This window comes from Phaethon lepturus, unplaced genomic scaffold (assembly GCF_000687285.1).
Source record: "Phaethon lepturus isolate BGI_N335 unplaced genomic scaffold, ASM68728v1 scaffold33037, whole genome shotgun sequence".
NCBI lineage: Eukaryota > Metazoa > Chordata > Aves > Phaethontiformes > Phaethontidae > Phaethon > Phaethon lepturus.
Window position 1 is genome coordinate 1 of NW_010553086.1, and position 17,389 is coordinate 17,389.

Genomic DNA, 17,389 nt, shown 5'->3' on the forward strand with positions numbered 1-17,389 from the left:
GGGGTGTGGCCGGCGGCGGGGAGCGCCGCTGCCACGGGAACGTAGCTCTCCGGGCCGCGCTGAGGGCGGGGGCCGCCGGTCAGCGCGGACTATAAAAATGTCCTTCCCGAGCGTGTCTGCGGCGTTGGAAACCCCAGCCGGAGCTGCTGCCAGTGCGACGAGGTCTCGCCAGAGCTTTTACTCACAGTTCATCTCTTTTCCCGCGAGTGCTTTGGGTATTCTTCTGGATCTTTTGTTTAACCAAGACATCTCTCGAGCTATTGTTTTTCTTTAAGTCTTTTTAACCATTTTGATGTTTTTTGCCCAGACCCTAAATCTTGTATTCTGTCTTTGAGGTTTCTATTGCAGTCTCTCCTGTAGCAGGTCTGGTTGGCTTTCCTGTTTAACCCACGGTTTGCTTAACTTTGTGCAGAGTGGATGTGTACACTGAAGGGGTAAAGCTTTTGTTGGACAGTCTTTTAGTATTTCTACCTGTGACACTATATTGTGGATTATGCGAATGGAAGCATTTCTGTCAAATTGTGAGCAAAATCTCAAAAAAAAAAAAAAAAAAACAAAACCAAAAACACCCAGAAAAGCCAATCCTTAAATTGTTTTGCCTAAATCAAGGTTATTTCAACAGTTGCCTTGCTCCTGTTTTTGCTACAGATTTTCTTTAGTCAAAACTGTTACAGATCCCATGCTGAAAACATACACCTTTCTAGACATGATGAAAATAGTTGTAGGGCTGACTAGCTTTGAACCTTCAAAACTATATGCAGTTCATAGGAGTCTGAATAACTACATTTCCTCAGAGCAGCGGACATATTTTGGGTGTGTGGAGTTGTTTGTTGGTCACATGCACAGTGATCCAGATCAGTTAATTTTGGTTGCAGTGTCCATTCAGAAGCAATCCTGTTTTATGCTTATGATGATATCTACCTAAATTTCTTATTTTCTTGTCTCACAGTAATGTATGCATTTCATGTACCGACATATTGTATTTGGCACCTATGTTAATATGTTAATACTGTTATTCTGTTATTTTTGCAGCGTGTTCTTCTTCTTGTTGCTTCAGATGTTGATGCATTATGTGCTTGTAAAATACTCCAGGTAAGTCTTTGTTCATTATCACTGTAGACTAACAGTAAAAAGTAAAATGCCCGGATATCCTTGTAATGGGTTTGAACTGGGGAAAGCGTGAAGGTTTAATCTGCTTTTGTAACTTTTTGTTTTCATGAGTTATGACACTGAGAACTGGTGAGTCATACTCAAAATGTTCATGTAGATTTGTCATTTGGGATGTCTGCAAGATAAAGATTTGGGTGAAATAGAATTATAGCATGGTATAGTGTTGTAGAAGAGATTGTTTCCCTTCACCTTTGCTAACAGCTGTTTGCTTCATTTCAGGCTTTGTTTCAATGTGATCATGTGCAATATACACTTGTCCCAGTATCTGGATGGCAAGAACTTGAAACTGCCTTTCTCGAGCATAAAGATCAGGTGAAAAAATACTAGAAACTTTTTCAGTTGCAGCTCATCTTAAATAGACATGCACTTCTTCCCTTTCCCTAACTTAAAAGGTCAGCTCTTAAACTAATTATTATTATTGGTTGCCTCAAAACAGTGATTAGATTTTAACATACCAGTAACAAACTTCTCAAGTTTTTACATCAGCTCAAACTAGTGTGCTCTAATTTTGATAGAGTCAAATTAAGTTTGCACACATTTTGAGATATAGAAGGTGGTGGTACTAGATGTCCAACATCCCCCAAAATTTGGTGGGGGTTTTTACAATTTTTTTTTTCCTCCCCAGAGACATCAACTATCAGAAAGTAGATATGAGTTTTGGCAACAATGACTGCTTTGGAATTTTTGTAAAGGTGTTTTCAGTCTTCCGTGTTCCCTGCTAATTGAAGTGTGGTTTTTTTTCTTTCTGTTTTTTTTTGTTTGTAGTTCAAATATTTTGTTCTTATTAATTGTGGTGCCAATGTTGACCTTCTGGAGATTTTGCAGCCTGAAGAAGACACTTTTTTTTTTGTATGTGACAGCCACAGACCTATCAATGTAGTGAATGTTTACAATGACACACAGGTAAATGCCTTTCTTTCATAACAAAAATCTTTGCATAGAATGGTGGTGGCGGCTGGTGTAGTGCTTTTCTGTGTTTAGCTGCACTGCTTACAGTGTTAGCTAGTAGGTCAGGAAGCAGTATTAATGGGTATTTGCAATAGTAATGTACATGATCAGGAAAAAAAAAGAGTCTGTTTTATATTACTATTCCAAGTAATAAAATACATACTGTTATTATGAGAGTAGCAGTATGATAGTTGTCAGTACTAAGCACCTGTTAATCCTATTGCTATAAATCAAGCTGCTACAAATCAGAGGATAAACATCTTCCAGAATGCGACATGTATTATCTCTCAGCATCTAGCAACACCTAGAATTTAAGTATTAAGCACAAATTATTTGACAGGGTGACTTTAACAAGCATAAAACCCAATAATTCTTTCAGTAATGCTGTAACAAAGGAATAAATTTTTTACTCATATTTTGTATAAATCAGCATGGTCTTTGTATTAAAAAGCAATATTTTCATTATGCTGGGAATTAGTCACAGGCAAAATGAATTGTCAGTTTCTCTTACTAAGTATCTGAAGCATCCTCATTTGTCATTTGAAATTTGTTTAAATCACTAAATAAGATACTTTATTTAAAATGCATTTTTTTCTTTCTAGATTAAGCTGTTAGTTAAACAAGATGATGATCTCGATGTTCCTGCATATGATGATATCTTCAGAGATGAAGAGGATGAAGAAGAGGACTTGGAGAATGAAAGTGACGGGTCAGAACCATCAGAGAAACGTAGACGTTTTGAAGAGGTGTGTTTCTGCTACTTTGCTGTGAAAGGAAGGACAATAAACAGTAGTTAGATATACTTTATATCATAATAATGACATTTGAGTTCCATGTTATGAATGAAAATTATGTTCCATTTGATCACAAATTCAAGTGTAAGATTTTAAAATAATCTACTATGACCAATAGAATTTCACATACACAAAATGTTTTTTTATGAGGAGAAAATATTTCTGTGCAGTTCAGATAAATAAAACATGTCTTGAACTTGATTATGTACAATGCTGTCTGTGTAACCAGTGACCTGAAGAGATCTATCTCTATTATGTGCTCTGGGCTTTTCAGTCTAGCAAAACAACTTATTTAGATATAAGCCTTTTTTTTTTTAATAATTGTATGAGAAGATAGAAGCACACAAATAATTATGTCTGTTCTTGTAGCAGTAAACTAATAAAAGTATATTGTGGTAGACACAAAAAATTAAATTTGCCATATGTTATTTGTAGCATATTTTCTATTATACCATACAAGGAAGCAAAGGCACGAGGCTAGCAATATCAAGAGACAATTAAATTTAAAGTCATTCTCAGGTTTAATATATATTCCATATTATTTTTCTATTAACACCGTACATTTTTTTCCTACTAATCTACAAAGGGTTCTAACTCGGCAAAAGCAGATATCAGAAATTCGAAGAAAAATCTAGTATATACAACAGCTATTCTCAAATCTGTTACATATTTCACAAAGAAATTTTTTATTTCTTTGAGTTTTCAAGCTGATGATGCTATTTATGTAACTTAAATATACAGTGAGTGTCTCTTTCTAAGCTTCATTAATTATCTCAAATTTATTTTTCATCAGTGTCATTTATATGTTATAAAATGGTAGGATGCAATATTGTAGTGTGTTCCTTGGGAAAATATGTGATAATACTTTTCTCATTAGATGTTGTTAATAGGAATAATTCTTATTTTTAATGAAGACTTTTAATTAAGTCTTTTTAATGAAGACTTAGTCATTAAAGTATCTGGATAGGTGCTAATCTACTAGAGTATTTTTTCCTAGCTTTTTAATATCCAAATTAATTTACAGGATGTAATAGAGAGAACAATGAAAAGACGACAAAGGCGGGAATGGGAGGCACGCAGGTGTGTTTAACTTTATGTTGCTTGTATCTCTCTTTTTTTTTTCTATTATTCTTCGATTAAAATCTTATTGAGAATACAAAAATATGATACTATGCTGCTTGATTTGCAAGATGCTTTAGTTCTAACTTTATTCAGAAAGTGGAGACAGATATTTACTAGATAAAAATAAAACATTTAAATGGAGGATAGTTGTAAATAGTAATTTATAAATTTGAGTAGTAATAGGTGCATTGCTTCACTTTTAAGTAGCTGTAGTATTCTTATACTTAGAAAGTGAAATTTGTGCGTCTGTTTTTTCTTCCTTTATAATCCCACTATTGCCAATAGGAATGAGTAGGAGATAAGAAAATGGGATTTGAGGATTTAATACATTTTTCCTTTTTACCTTATGAGTACATTTCAGTGTGGTTTCCACATTGCTACTGAAATCTAATTGCCTCACAGAAAAACAACTTCTAGCCGAAGTTGAATTATTTTCTTTAATTGCTAAAATGAAATTTAATATTATTTTGCAATTCCTGGCTTGAATCCAATGACCGATTCACCACTTAGTCAAATGTGTGTGGGTTTTTTTCCTTTTTTAGACGAGAAATTCTTTTCGATTATGAGCAATATGAATACCATGGGACCTCAGTGAGTATAAACTCTTGTTTGCCATAAAAACACAAGGTGCCAATGTAGAAGTAATTGGACAATATCCAATGTTATTAGATAATTATCTAATACAATCGTATCATTATAATAGTATACATTATAATAATATTGTTATATCTTGTTATTTTTGTATCTTACTGTTACATATAAGATACATCATATATGTACAAGTAGTTTGATGTAGCAATTTAATGTTTTCTGGTTGTGTACATCCAATTTTAACATTGATGAATTGGGTACATCATAGAAACATTACTGGTAGCCTGGCAGACAACAGCAACTGAGTCACAGTGGGTAGTGTAATGTTAACAGTCGGGGTAATGATAAACCAGAACTACTAACATTTTTGTTGTTTGAAATCTTTAATGATGGTATTAAAAAAAAAAACCAAACGATAGTAAAAATTTTTTAGGTCTTGACAAAAGTATCTATCTATGCATAAAATACTCCTGCAAAAAGACTTCAGCATGTAGGGAGCTTGTTTACCTTTCAAAGTGTCAGGATATTTCAAACTTAATGCTTAGGACATCAAACTCTTCCTTCTGTCATTTGTCCTCTTGTCTGATTATATTTTGTTAAGTGCTGCTCTATATATAATGCAGGTTTGCAGAGCTGTATAAAATATTTTTCTTTCTATTTAGTGCCTTAGCAGGTAAGACACTGGCAGATTGTCAGACTTAAGTGTGATTTGTAGAGCTCTTTAACATGCTAGTACTTGGCAAATTTAACTGTGTTCTATTTGCTTAATGAAGTGAGAGTTTTGTGTTCATTTATCCTGTCTCTTTGCTTTTCCCTCATATAGTCTGCAATGGTGATGTTTGACCTGGCATGGATAATGTCTAAAGACTTGAATGACATGTTGTGGTATGTTTCCATTATCATTTTTCATAGAGGCTATAAGCTTAATCCCATAGTAAAGAGAAGCAAGATTTCCCCAAACTATTTGATTTCTGTATGAGGTTCCAGTTTATTTTGTGAGTGGATGTATGTCTTGAATTGGAGGACACATCTGTGTAAATTAATTACAAGCAACCAATAGATTTTGCATGGAAAATGGGAGGATGTTAATATACATCTATGCCTGCTAAAGAGGGAGTAACAGTATATAGCTTTGTTATTAACTTCTGTGTACAGTTGGTGAACAGTGTTTCTGACTTGTTCTGTTACATACTTAGAGGGTTAAGTATAATATACTGTACTGGAATATTTTTTGCTTTATCTATTTTTTCCTTTTGTTTTTTTCCCCCCCAATTTTAGGTGGGCTATTGTTGGCCTAACAGACCAATGGGTCCAAGATAAAATCACTCAGTAAGAAATTTTTTTTTAATTTAACTTTATTATTATTTTTTATTTATTTATCTGTCTTTTAATTTTTTTTTTACGAGTAACTAACATCAATTAATAGAGATCAGGGAACATATGTGAGTTAATATAATACAAGATAATAAATAAAGAGTGACATTAAATATCTTAACGACTGAATGTGATCTGATGCCTTTCAAAAATGGGAATATACATCAGGAAATAATTATTTTCCTTTTCTACTATTTAGAATTTTTAAACTAACTTTATTTTTCAAAAAAATTACAAAACATTCACTTCTGATCCAGGAGTAAACCATGTTTAGCAGTAGTTTATGTAAATACAACCTTGATACAGTTTTATTAAAGGAAAAAAAAATTGTATGTTCTGTATTCTCCAGCTTTCTTTCCAGTTTTAGTTAATGAGTTTCAGATTTTATCTTTTTTTTTTTTTCTTATTTCCTACTAGATAACATCAGAACTCTAGTAGTTCATGTGTAAACTTTAATTCTTGTGTTTTATTGTTAATCATACATTGGTGTTTTCAAGGATTTAAATGTAATAAGTAAGTAATTTCATTGGTCAGTCTACCTGTCTCTCTGTATTGGTTTTATTTTAGCTTTAATTGCCTGGGTATATGGCTGAATATTGAAAGAACATTATTTAACGAGTTGGTTTGGTTTTTTTAAGATGTATCTGCAGTTTTTATGCTGCTGAATGGCCAATGTGTAATCTTTAGGAAGCACTTTTGTGTTCTCATAATCAAATATAAAAAAAATACAGTAAGAAAGTGAAGTAACGAATCTGGTTTTGTCATAGAATGAAGTATGTGACTGATATTGGAATCCTACAGCGTCATGTGTCTCGCCATAACCACCGCAACGAGGATGAGGAAAATTCTCTGTCAATTGATTGCATGCGAATAGCATTCGAATATGAGTATCCTTGCATAAAATCTGGGGAAAGTGAACCGTACTCACTTGGTGAATGCCAGTTGAGTTTTTATCTAGGGGAAAAAAAATCCCAGCACCATCTCTGCTGCTGAAAATGGAATTAAAAGAAACGGAAATTTGAATGTTTTGTTGAACATGAATCCCTCTTTCAATAGCTCATGTAGCTTCAGTTCAATCTAACCTTTCAGAATTAGTTACAAGTCAATGTTGCTCGTCTTGTGTTACGTGCACCTGCAGCGTCTAACTATCTTATGTAGTACAGAGAAGCAGTATATAAGAGCAAGAAGACTTACCTACTAGTTGTGGGGTTTTATTACTATTTGTAACTTCAAATTATATATGTGTTTGTAATTATTTTCCATAATTCCTGTTCAGTCTGCGCCTAGCACTTTATCAGCACTGGTCTCTATATGAAAGTCTCTGTAATACTTCATATACCTCTGCTAGCCTTAAGCTTTGGTCTGTACAAGGGCAGAAGAGGCTCCAGGAGTTTTTGGCTGACATGGGGTGAGTTATAAAAAAATCTGAGTCTTGATTAAAGGCTGATTTTTTTTTTTTCAATGAATAATGGAAAAATACCAATAACATAGTTTACAAGTACTCGGCTAGTTCATTTTTAAATATGATTGTGGGTCTCTGAGTAGGTTGAAGTGTCTCTTTGAGTGGAGTTATTCAGTTTGTGTCTTGGTGTACGGGGAATACTTCAGCTGTATGCCTTTATGGAATAGCAGATTACTAAGTAACCTATGCTTTCTCACATTTGCTCTTCAATGACTAAAGAAAAAAGAATGCAAGCAAGCTTAGTCAGACTTAACTTGCTAAATTATCTAATATTAAGAAAGCCTTATGAAAGGAAGGCAAAATATTTGTTTCTTCTGGCATACCTATCAATGCATTTTTTCCTTCTGTTTTTAGTTTGCCTTTGAAGCAAGTGAAACAGAAGTTTAATTTCATGGACATGTCTTTAAAAGAAAATCTTCGGGAAATGATTGAAGAATCTGCAAGCAAGTTTGGGTAAATTGTTTTAAATACAAATGCTTTATCTGAAAATACTTTTCAATTAAGTTCAGATATTTTTGTATGAAGAAGATATAACATCTTGTTTTAAAATATTTTTAGATTGACAAAGTAATATTAGGCTTGTTGCAAATGTTACGGTATGATTTTTCTTCATGTTCTTATCATTAACATACTGAGGAGATGGCTGGTCAATGCTGATAATAATGCTGATAATGTTAATAATCTTTACTGGTTCTATCTCATTTTGCAGAATGAAGGATTTAAGAGTGCAGACCTTCAGCATTCACTTTGGCTTTAAGAACAAGTTCTCAGCAAGTGATATAGTTTATGCAACAGCTTCTCTCATGGAGAATATAGAGAAAGAGGGGCCTGAAACAACTAATTTCATTAAAGCTTTGGACAGTCTCTCCAGGTACTGAAAATATGTCTCTTCATTCTTTTACAATTTTATTTAGGGAACATGGGTTACATATCTAAAAGATTAATTGATGCTTCATAAGCCATTGAAGAAAAATATCCCTGTGAATAGTGTTTAGAGAGGTCTTAGCTTTATTTTAATATGAAAACGTTTGTTTTTATTCTTTCTGTTGCAGAGGCAACCTGGACAAACTGCACCAAGGACTGGACCTAGCCAAAAAGCAGTTACGTGCCATTCAGCAGACAGTAGCCAGCTGTATTTGCACCAACCTTGTAATTTCTCAGGGGCCTTTTCTCTATTGCTCTCTCATGGAGGTCAGAATTTCTAGTTTTTGGTTGTCTTGTTTGACTGTCATATTTGGTGGTCTCATAGTAGAATAACGCTGTTTTCCTAACTGCTTGACTCAAAAAGAATAACTCTGTCAGAAAGAACCTATTTATCTATACTGTGCTGTTCTCTGATGGGTCAATACTGACATCTACTCTGAACTTCCCAAAGGAAGAATCAGTCCTCTCAAAGCGGGGAGGGCTTCATATCAAAGTCAAGTGGGTGAGATCAAACTCCTGTATTGTAATGGTTCCTGTTAGTGTTCTTTGAGCCACACAAAACTTTTAGACTTGTCAGTAGATATTAAAATTAAATAAGTGTAAGAATTGTCTTGGATTGTAATTGAAATAATCCTTTTCCCAGGGCACACCAGACGTGAAACTGTTTTCCAAACCAGTGTCGCTGTGCCTGCTTAGTAAATACTTACTCAAGTCATTTGTTTGCTCTGTAAGTAGATCAAAAGCTTTTGACTAACTAACTTCTGGCCTGTGTAGTAGTTATTGTTCTGTTGGATACTTGCAGTTGACTATTAAAAATATATGAAAATCTTAATGTTTTTCTGGTAATTGGTTAGATAATTTTACCACATCTGTGAATGCTGCTCTAGGAGAGACAGGAGATACCTGCCTGGGAGATTTCATAGCATTAGAAGGAGTTTACATTACTAAGACACTTACAAGCTAAAATCTTTGTGTAATTTTGTAAGTTTTGAGGGACCATATCACTAAATATGTACTTTGAAAAGTTAACCTGCCACAAAAAAAATTGCAATATTGCAGGACTGGTAATTGTTATCTAAAGATTTCTGTGTCTGTTTAAATAAAATCCTCTGATTTATACCACCAATGTAACTGAAATTAATTTGCATTTATCTTTAGAGCTAATAGTTACATGATTCAGATAAAAATGAGATTTTAAGTGAGCACTTCCTAATCTGTAAATTAAATTTATGGTGGTCCATCCTTGTCAGATTGCATCTGTCTGTCCTCATTTTTGAAGTTAGACATGGCGAATAACTAGTCTGCCACTAGGAGCAGGACAGCATTTTAAAAACTCACTGCAAAACATTTACCCTAAGAACAGAACACTTTAAACAAACTTCTGTTTCATTTACTTCAGTTTCTAAAGATTTTTAAATCTTCATAATTATTTTTTGATTTAATTAAATTACAGAATTTGTTAAAGTTACAGCTTACTGCTGTGAAACAATATGACAGGGGGAAATAATTTCTAGTGAAGATTGTGTTTCTCAATATTTTATCTATTGTATTTCACTATAAAATTATTGCTGCAAAAAATGAAGCCCAGTTCAAGTTTTTAGATACGCATGCCTACAGTTCTTTTGTTGTGTTTTTTTAAGAGATTTTTTTTTCTTTACTGTAAATCATATCTTGTCTATTGATATAACTTCTGTGTTAAAATGAAATGCAAGATCAGAGAAGAATTGAAATTTCTATTGGTCCTTAAAGTGACTTTTACTGTAAGAAAGAAGGGAATTAAGAGATTATGTAAAGAAACCACCTTCTGTTGAACTGCATTATAGCTGTATCCTGAGATGAATATTTGTAATACTAGCTCACATGGAGAGCTGAAACTAAATTGTCTCCTGATTTTTGTCTAACAAAGAGGCTTTCTGACTTCCAGACAAAAAACAAGCGTTGTAAATTGTTGCCACTAATAATGGCTGCACCAATGGATGTTGAACAGGGAACTGTGATCACGGTGGGGATTCCTCCAGAGACAGAAAGCTCTGACAAAAAGAAGTAAGCATATTTTTTAAAAGTTCTTAATAAAAGTTATCTATAGACTTTTCCTGTCTCTGAAGTAAATATATCTTTCCTGTGTCTATTTAACACTGAATAAGTTGATGTGAATTGTATCCTTCTTAAAAAACATGCTTTTTGCATAGGGTATGCATGACAGGCTTTGAGAGAGCATATAGATGTTCCCCAGCTTCCTTGCAAGTTTTTTTTTTCCCCTCCCTCTTAACTATTCCTTTATCTTAAAAGAGGGAGATAGTTCACTATATGACTCATGTCTTCATTTCTTAAAGGCTGCAGTGATTTTTACACTTGAGTAAGTGAGGTGTGTGTTGAATACATGACACATGAGAAACATCTGGAAGACATTTTCAACTCTCGGCAAGGAAAAAGTTCCATACTTCTACCTTAGTAAAGACATCCTTTTCTGTAATGCTCACTTGTATTTCTATTCCTCTTCTAGCTTTTTTGGAAGAGCATTTGAGAAAGCTGCAGACAGTACCAATTCTAGGACTTTACACAACCATTTTGACATGTCAAGTGAGTAATGCTATCACTTATTTCATTCACCAAACAGCCCTTTAGGGGTCAGTGTTTACACAGCCTCCATAAAGCATAATGCCTGTAGACAATATATTCACTTGTGTATGTCAGATACAAACATCATGGGTGCGTATGTGATACACTATTCCTGCCTCTAGTATAAACACAAACTACATTATTTGTCAATCTTTTTCTAAGTGCTATCTTGTTGTGCAGAAATTATAAACTACTAAGCAGAGGCTTGCATATCTTTTTCAGACGGACTACATTTTGCATGGAGTAATGATTTTCATACGTGCACTTCACTTTAAAATCCATGGTTATCCGTGAGGGTTTTTATGTTTAGCAGACAAATCAAGTATGGTATTGCTGTTATGAGGCACATTATTTATTGTCTGTTTGAAAAATTAGATACTTATGCAATGAGTTCTGCCTATCTTTGTATGTGCTTACAAAAGAGGCAGTTTTTAATAATACATACTTATTTATGCATGTTGAACACACAAAGAAACATTCCTAGATTTAAAAAGTGGCAGCTATATCATGTGAGAACCTAGAAATTGGAGTTTGCTGAAATCTTAAGAGCAAAATAAACAATGTGCTTTGCATGTTGTCCAAATAAATAGTTTCTTTTTTTCCTTCTTAAAGTTGATTAAGTATATAAATAAGCAAACTTGGAATTAATATTCTTCAGGTGTGACATCTAGTATATCTTTCAGTTATTTGCATCTTGTAATAAAATATTTCATATTTTAGTAATTGAATTGAAAACAGAAGACCGGAGCAAATTTTTGGATGCACTTATTTCTCTCTTGTCCTAATGGTAAGACATTTGAAGCATGATTAAGGAAAAAATTAATTACAAATCAAGTTAGTAACCAAATGACATTCGTATATTACCTGTAGAATGTTCTAAGAAATTGTGGCAACTTCTAGTGAAAAATACAATTTGAAGTTTCTTACAAAGATAATTGTTTTTCGGGGGGGGGGGGGGCAGAAAATGTACAAGCAGAATAATTTTTTTTTTTCCTCCTTAAGAGATTTATTTACATTTCGTCATCCATAAGCTTCTCTTCCATTGTTCTTAACTTTTTGTGGCTTTTTAACTTCAGCTGGAAAAGGAGCAACTCTTTGTGTTGTGAAAGAAATTGAGATATTAGCTAATTCTAGTTGATACTCTGTTACTGACCTTTAATTATGATGGCTTGTTTGAGCTCAGGATGGAATCTTGGCCATAGCAGTGCCATTCTTTGGCTTTCACGTTAATGTAGAATTTGCAGTTTTCTTTCACAGTTTTAAGGTTGTAGCCTATGTTAGTGTGTAGTTTTTATCTGGAATAAAGATGGGGATATAAGACTTCATTTGTAGTTGTGACCATTAGCTTCACACTAGTTCAAAGTCAGCTTTAAAGCTAGTTTAGGGCAAAACAGATTTTACTGTAGATCTGATGAGGCTGTCAAATTGTTGCAATTGTCTTCTGATATTCACTGCCTTTCAGTGATGAACTATTTTTATTGGTTTGTGTGTGCGTTTATTCTGCAGTGATAGGTATGGATAGCTTGCTTTATCCCAGAGAAGAAGCCAAGCTCTAAATTGTTTTGTAAAGTCTGATCAGACAACCCATAAGACTGTTTGAAAGTGTAATGGCTTTTTATGCCTAAAGATAATGGTCTTCACTATTAACATGTGAAGTAATCTCACAAGATTATGGTATATAAACAAAAGCAAAGGAGTAATATGAAGACTTTAACAGCAGCCTGTGAATGTTGGTAGTCCTAGCCAAATGGCAATATGACTTACCTTTTTGAACGGTATCAAAGCTACAATTTCTTTTTTCTTCTGTTCACCCAGAAGTTTGAAACAGCGGGTCAATAGCTGCAATTGTTTGTTAGACAGCATAGTCATGCATGGCTTCCAAGATTTTTACATCTGTATGTTCCTTTCTTTACACTTTGCCTACTGATTGTTTCAGTTTGTCTTCTGCCCATGTTACACAGTGATGCTTTTTTGTCTCCTCGAGCTGGAAGCTGAGGATCAGATGCTCTGAAATTATTTCGGATGTTCCAAAGTTCATGGTGCTACAATTGTGATGTATCGTCTTCCTTTATCTTAAATGTACTGGTACAGGCCTGGACTGTTGTTTTTATGCCTCTTGGGAGGTCAAAAGGATTTTAACCTTAGCACACAGATATTGAACGCTGTTTTTTTGTAAAGATCCCATACTTGTAATGGCAAAAGGTATCAACTATGACTATTTGTAAATTGGACTTCTATTTGTCAAACTTGCTTTTATTAGTAGATGTGCTCCTGTGATGTTTAGTTGTTGGCTAATAACAAAAAGTAGATTTTGAAGAAGTTTCATATTTATATTACCATTATACTGCCATTCAAATGTTCTTTTAAAATTGTCTTGAACGCTTTTTATTTATTTTTTTAATAAGAAACTTTTTGAAACTCTCCTTGAATTTCTAGAATGTTGAAACTTTTTTAGTACTATCAGATTGAGGTCTTGTACTTTAATTAAAATAACTGGTTTTTGAGACAAGTTTTAAGAATTTAGAGCTTTTAAAATCCAAGTTCTGAGTAACTGCCAAATAGAGAATGAAAAATCTGGGGAACTCTGGTGTCAGTAAAGCATTTTTAGTCATGCATTGTGATACTGTGTTGTCACTTGTAGCTTGGCTTTGGGAATAATTTTCCTGGAAAGAGCCTAAAATACTATGATAATTGTGTGTAGACTGTAGTGTTATAGATATTGACAGACTAGTTCAATCCTTTTCCAAAACAGAGATTTCAGTTCACTTTGGACATATGAAATGGTATTGCTTGTTAGCCTTTATCCTGCTGTGCATTGGGTGGGTGTGTATATGTGTATGTTTGGAATTCTTTTTCTTCTTGCAATGTTTGCTTGAATTCTGTGTGACTGTAATGTTTTCATGTATTATAATGAATATGTAAAGGTTATGTAACATTACATCGTACTTTGTACAGATTTTTGATACAGGCTAACTTAATATTAAATGTGATTTAAATGTAGCCAACAGAAAGCTAATTAAACTATGTATTTTTCTTCAAAGAAAAGTGATTCTTCTATTTTTTTTTAAATATTGTCATCTTACCTGAGTAAAATCCCCGTGCCAAGCTGCAATGGCCAAAAAGTTGTGCTTCTTAAGATAAAACATAATGCCACCTTTGGGGTTTGCATATTTACTAGGTAGTATTGGCAACAAATAATATTTCCCCCTTACCAGTGTACTTTGGGGTTTGCCTTTATGCAGCATACAGTCATTTTATTACATTTCTGAAATAGATTACTGTGCTTTAAGTCTCTGGAAATGGAAACACAGAAGTTTATGTTGTTTTTTTGGACAGATACCAGTGCCAAGCCAGGATTACAATGTAAAAGCTAGGAGTCTATGTGACTCTTAAGTGCACTTCTAAATATTCTCACTTTATCTTTCAGTTGCAAACTGCTGAATGAGTTAAGTGAATTTCCTAAATTTACCTTAAACTTACCTCTTACAAAAGAATCACTGCCATTTCCACAGCACTAAAAGACTGTAAGTTTAGTTCAGCCTTATCATGTATTTAGGGCTTTCATGCTTCTAGATGTAAATATCAGAGAAAAACATGGGTATATGTAGCAGTAAATACAATGAGCTTCAGTGTGTGAGATCACCTTCATGTATATGGGATGTATAATGTGTGCTGGGTAAAACTGAATTTTTACTCGAACAGTCTGCTTACCCAGTAAATACATAAAAGATCTTGCACATCCTGGATCTCTGACTCATGGTTCAGTGGCCATCTATCAGGAAATCCTAAACAGACATCTAAATTCCCTGTTTTCTCCCTGTACAAAACCTTTAGACAGGGGGGAAAAAAATGTTGTGAGGAAGGCATCCAAAAGCATGGGCATATAACATCTCAGTTTAATTACTATCTCTGTCTTTAGTTACATTTAGTGCTATGTTTTCAATACACGGAATAATTTTGATGGGTACCTTAGCAAGCTATTACCTTTATCATCTTCTTTGGGGTTTTGATTTTGCTGGGGTTTTTTTTCCTCCGTCCTCTCATTAGAAACTCTGCGTGAACCCCTTTCTCTCACCTCATCAATTATTTTATCGCTGTTCTACCTTCCATCACTCTCCTGGAACTTCATGTATTTACTCCCTTCACCGTTCAGGGCATGTTTGGGTTCTACTGCTACCACCTTTTCCTGCTGTTGTGATAAATACAGATCTTGTCTTGCAATGAAGAAGGAAGTTGGAGAGGGGGAGTGCTTCTGTGTTTTAGTAGGTGACTGTCATGTCTTAAAAAATGGACAAATTTTCAGGCACGTGCACCCTTTTAGCTTCAGCATATTGCATTGTGCTGGGAGGATGAGAAATGGGAGCTAGTTTTTATGTCGGGATGTGTTGGTAATTGCTTTACTGGTGGGTTCTTTGACCTCCAAACAGATATGTTAGCTTGAAGCTGTGGATCTATTACATGGAGGATAAGCTTCCTTTGTCCCTTCTTTATTACTTTTTGATTTTTTTGTGTTTTTTAAGGTTCTAGTTTTCCCAGGATCTACTGGAGGTGCCAAGAATGCTTTTGCAAATTTTAGAATTGACCAGCTGTTGAACTGATGCCAAGGCCATCTAAATATGGCCCAAAATCACTCAGGAATGCTGAATACTATGTAAAAAAGAAAGTTACTAAATCTGTGTAGAAACCTGAAGAAGTTTCTGCCAATACATAAATTTTTTGCATGTCACCATTTTAAAATACGTAAAATAGTATCAGAGACTCCTTACATAGTTTATTCTATGCTACGGAGTTTGTAGTTTAATATGTTAATATTACTTGGAGAATCATTGTACAGGAAGATTCAAAATTATGAAGTCCCCAGTGTGTGGATATAAAAGTAGCTCAGTTCAGCAGCAGTAAATTGGTGGTTTGAATGGTTCATTGCAACTGTTTTGTAGGTTAGTTAAAACGGTCGATTCTTACAGTCAAATGTTGGACAGAGACTCCATGGCAAGAACTCTTGACATCTCTTCATGAAGAGATTATTATGCTTTTGATTTATTTGCCCAAACAGAAAATGTGGCTCTAACGAGTCACTTTAAAATAAATAGTTAGAGCACTCCAAAATCGGCTTACTGTCTTAGATGTATGGTGACATTCCACCTAGCCATGTCTGAATACAAATAGAAACATTCCCTAAGGATTATATTTGAGCTGCAGTAACTCTTTTTCTCCCACTGTGTTTGCTTGCTGTAGTAGTAGCCTCCTAATCAGCTCTTTAAATCATTTCTGCTGCTGCTAATCTGTTTTAGAGAACAATAAAAGTATGAAACAAATCCCTTAAAATGTTTTAGTCTTTTTAAGAAAATAAAATAATGAAAATCCTTAAATACCAAAGTACTGAAGTAGCTGAACAAGCTGACTGTATTATACCATTCCTGCACAGTGATTCATGGCCGTTTTCTTTCTGGGGTGATAAATTTAGTCATAATTGAAATTGCACAGCAAGGACCTCATTTGATTAGAATTAAAGTGAATCCCTTTCCCTGGAAGAATAGTAGTGGCTTAATAGACTTGTACTTACCAACATGAAGGTTGCTTAGTGGGTAAACATTAATTCTTACTTCCTTTATTCTTTCTCTTAAGAAAAAAATGAAAAAGTATTACAACTTTATTGTACGAATGAGCTACTGTGTCTATGCCACTTTAAACATGGTAATAATGACCAGCGGGCCATTTAATCAGTGTCTTGACCTCTATAATGTCAAAAGCAGGTGCTAGAGAAGAGTATAGGAACAAAGCAATTGCATATGATGCTTCCTTCCAGATACAAACGCAAGTACTCTCCCAGTCCTTATACTAAAGGGCATCCTGAACCAGGGGTGGTTTCTGTGTATTTGGTAACAGTCAGTAGGTATCTGCGAACCTGGATAACTTCCTCCTGAATCCTTGTAAAATTCTAGCCTGTACAATATTCTGTAGTGAGTAGATCTGCAATGTAGCTAGAAACTGTATAAAAAACTACAACTTTTTAGTATGCTGTTCAGCTTGCCAGTTGCTGGCTTACTTGATGGTCTGTAGTCCCTACTCTTCTGTGTACTCTTGTTTTGTAAACCTTTTTTATATTCCCCAGTCACCTCTCACCAGTCTGAGGAATCGCAGTCTAATTTTTCCTTTTGCAGGTGCTGTCCTGTCTCTTGCTCACCGTTGTTGCTCTTCACTAAATCATTTTCAGACAGGGGAGAACAATATTCAAGGTGTGGGTGAACAAGTATATGGAACAGTATAATAGTGTTGACTGTTCTCTGTCCCTCTGTTTAATAATTCTTAACACTCACTTTGCCCTTTTGACAGCTACTGTGCACCAATCTGATGATTTAATCAATCTAGCTGGTTTGGTCATAAC

General features: G+C 34.3%; 1 protein-coding gene across 1 annotated transcript; it reads left to right on the forward strand.

Moving 5' to 3' along the window:
- Positions 1–1,032: 1,032 nt before the first annotated feature.
- On the forward strand, positions 1,033–13,117 carry CDC45 (cell division cycle 45; the record flags this gene model as incomplete). The annotated part of the gene is made up of 18 exons (XM_010291439.1): positions 1,033–1,092; positions 1,390–1,482; positions 1,936–2,073; positions 2,721–2,864; positions 3,937–3,992; positions 4,577–4,625; positions 5,449–5,510; positions 5,904–5,954; positions 6,767–6,886; positions 7,276–7,407; positions 7,816–7,914; positions 8,171–8,332; positions 8,514–8,652; positions 9,029–9,112; positions 10,310–10,428; positions 10,889–10,965; positions 11,725–11,791; positions 12,966–13,117. Coding segments are annotated over 17 exons (1,650 nt in total), but the record flags the coding sequence as incomplete, so codon positions are not given.
- Between the last annotated feature and the right edge of the window lie 4,272 nt (positions 13,118–17,389).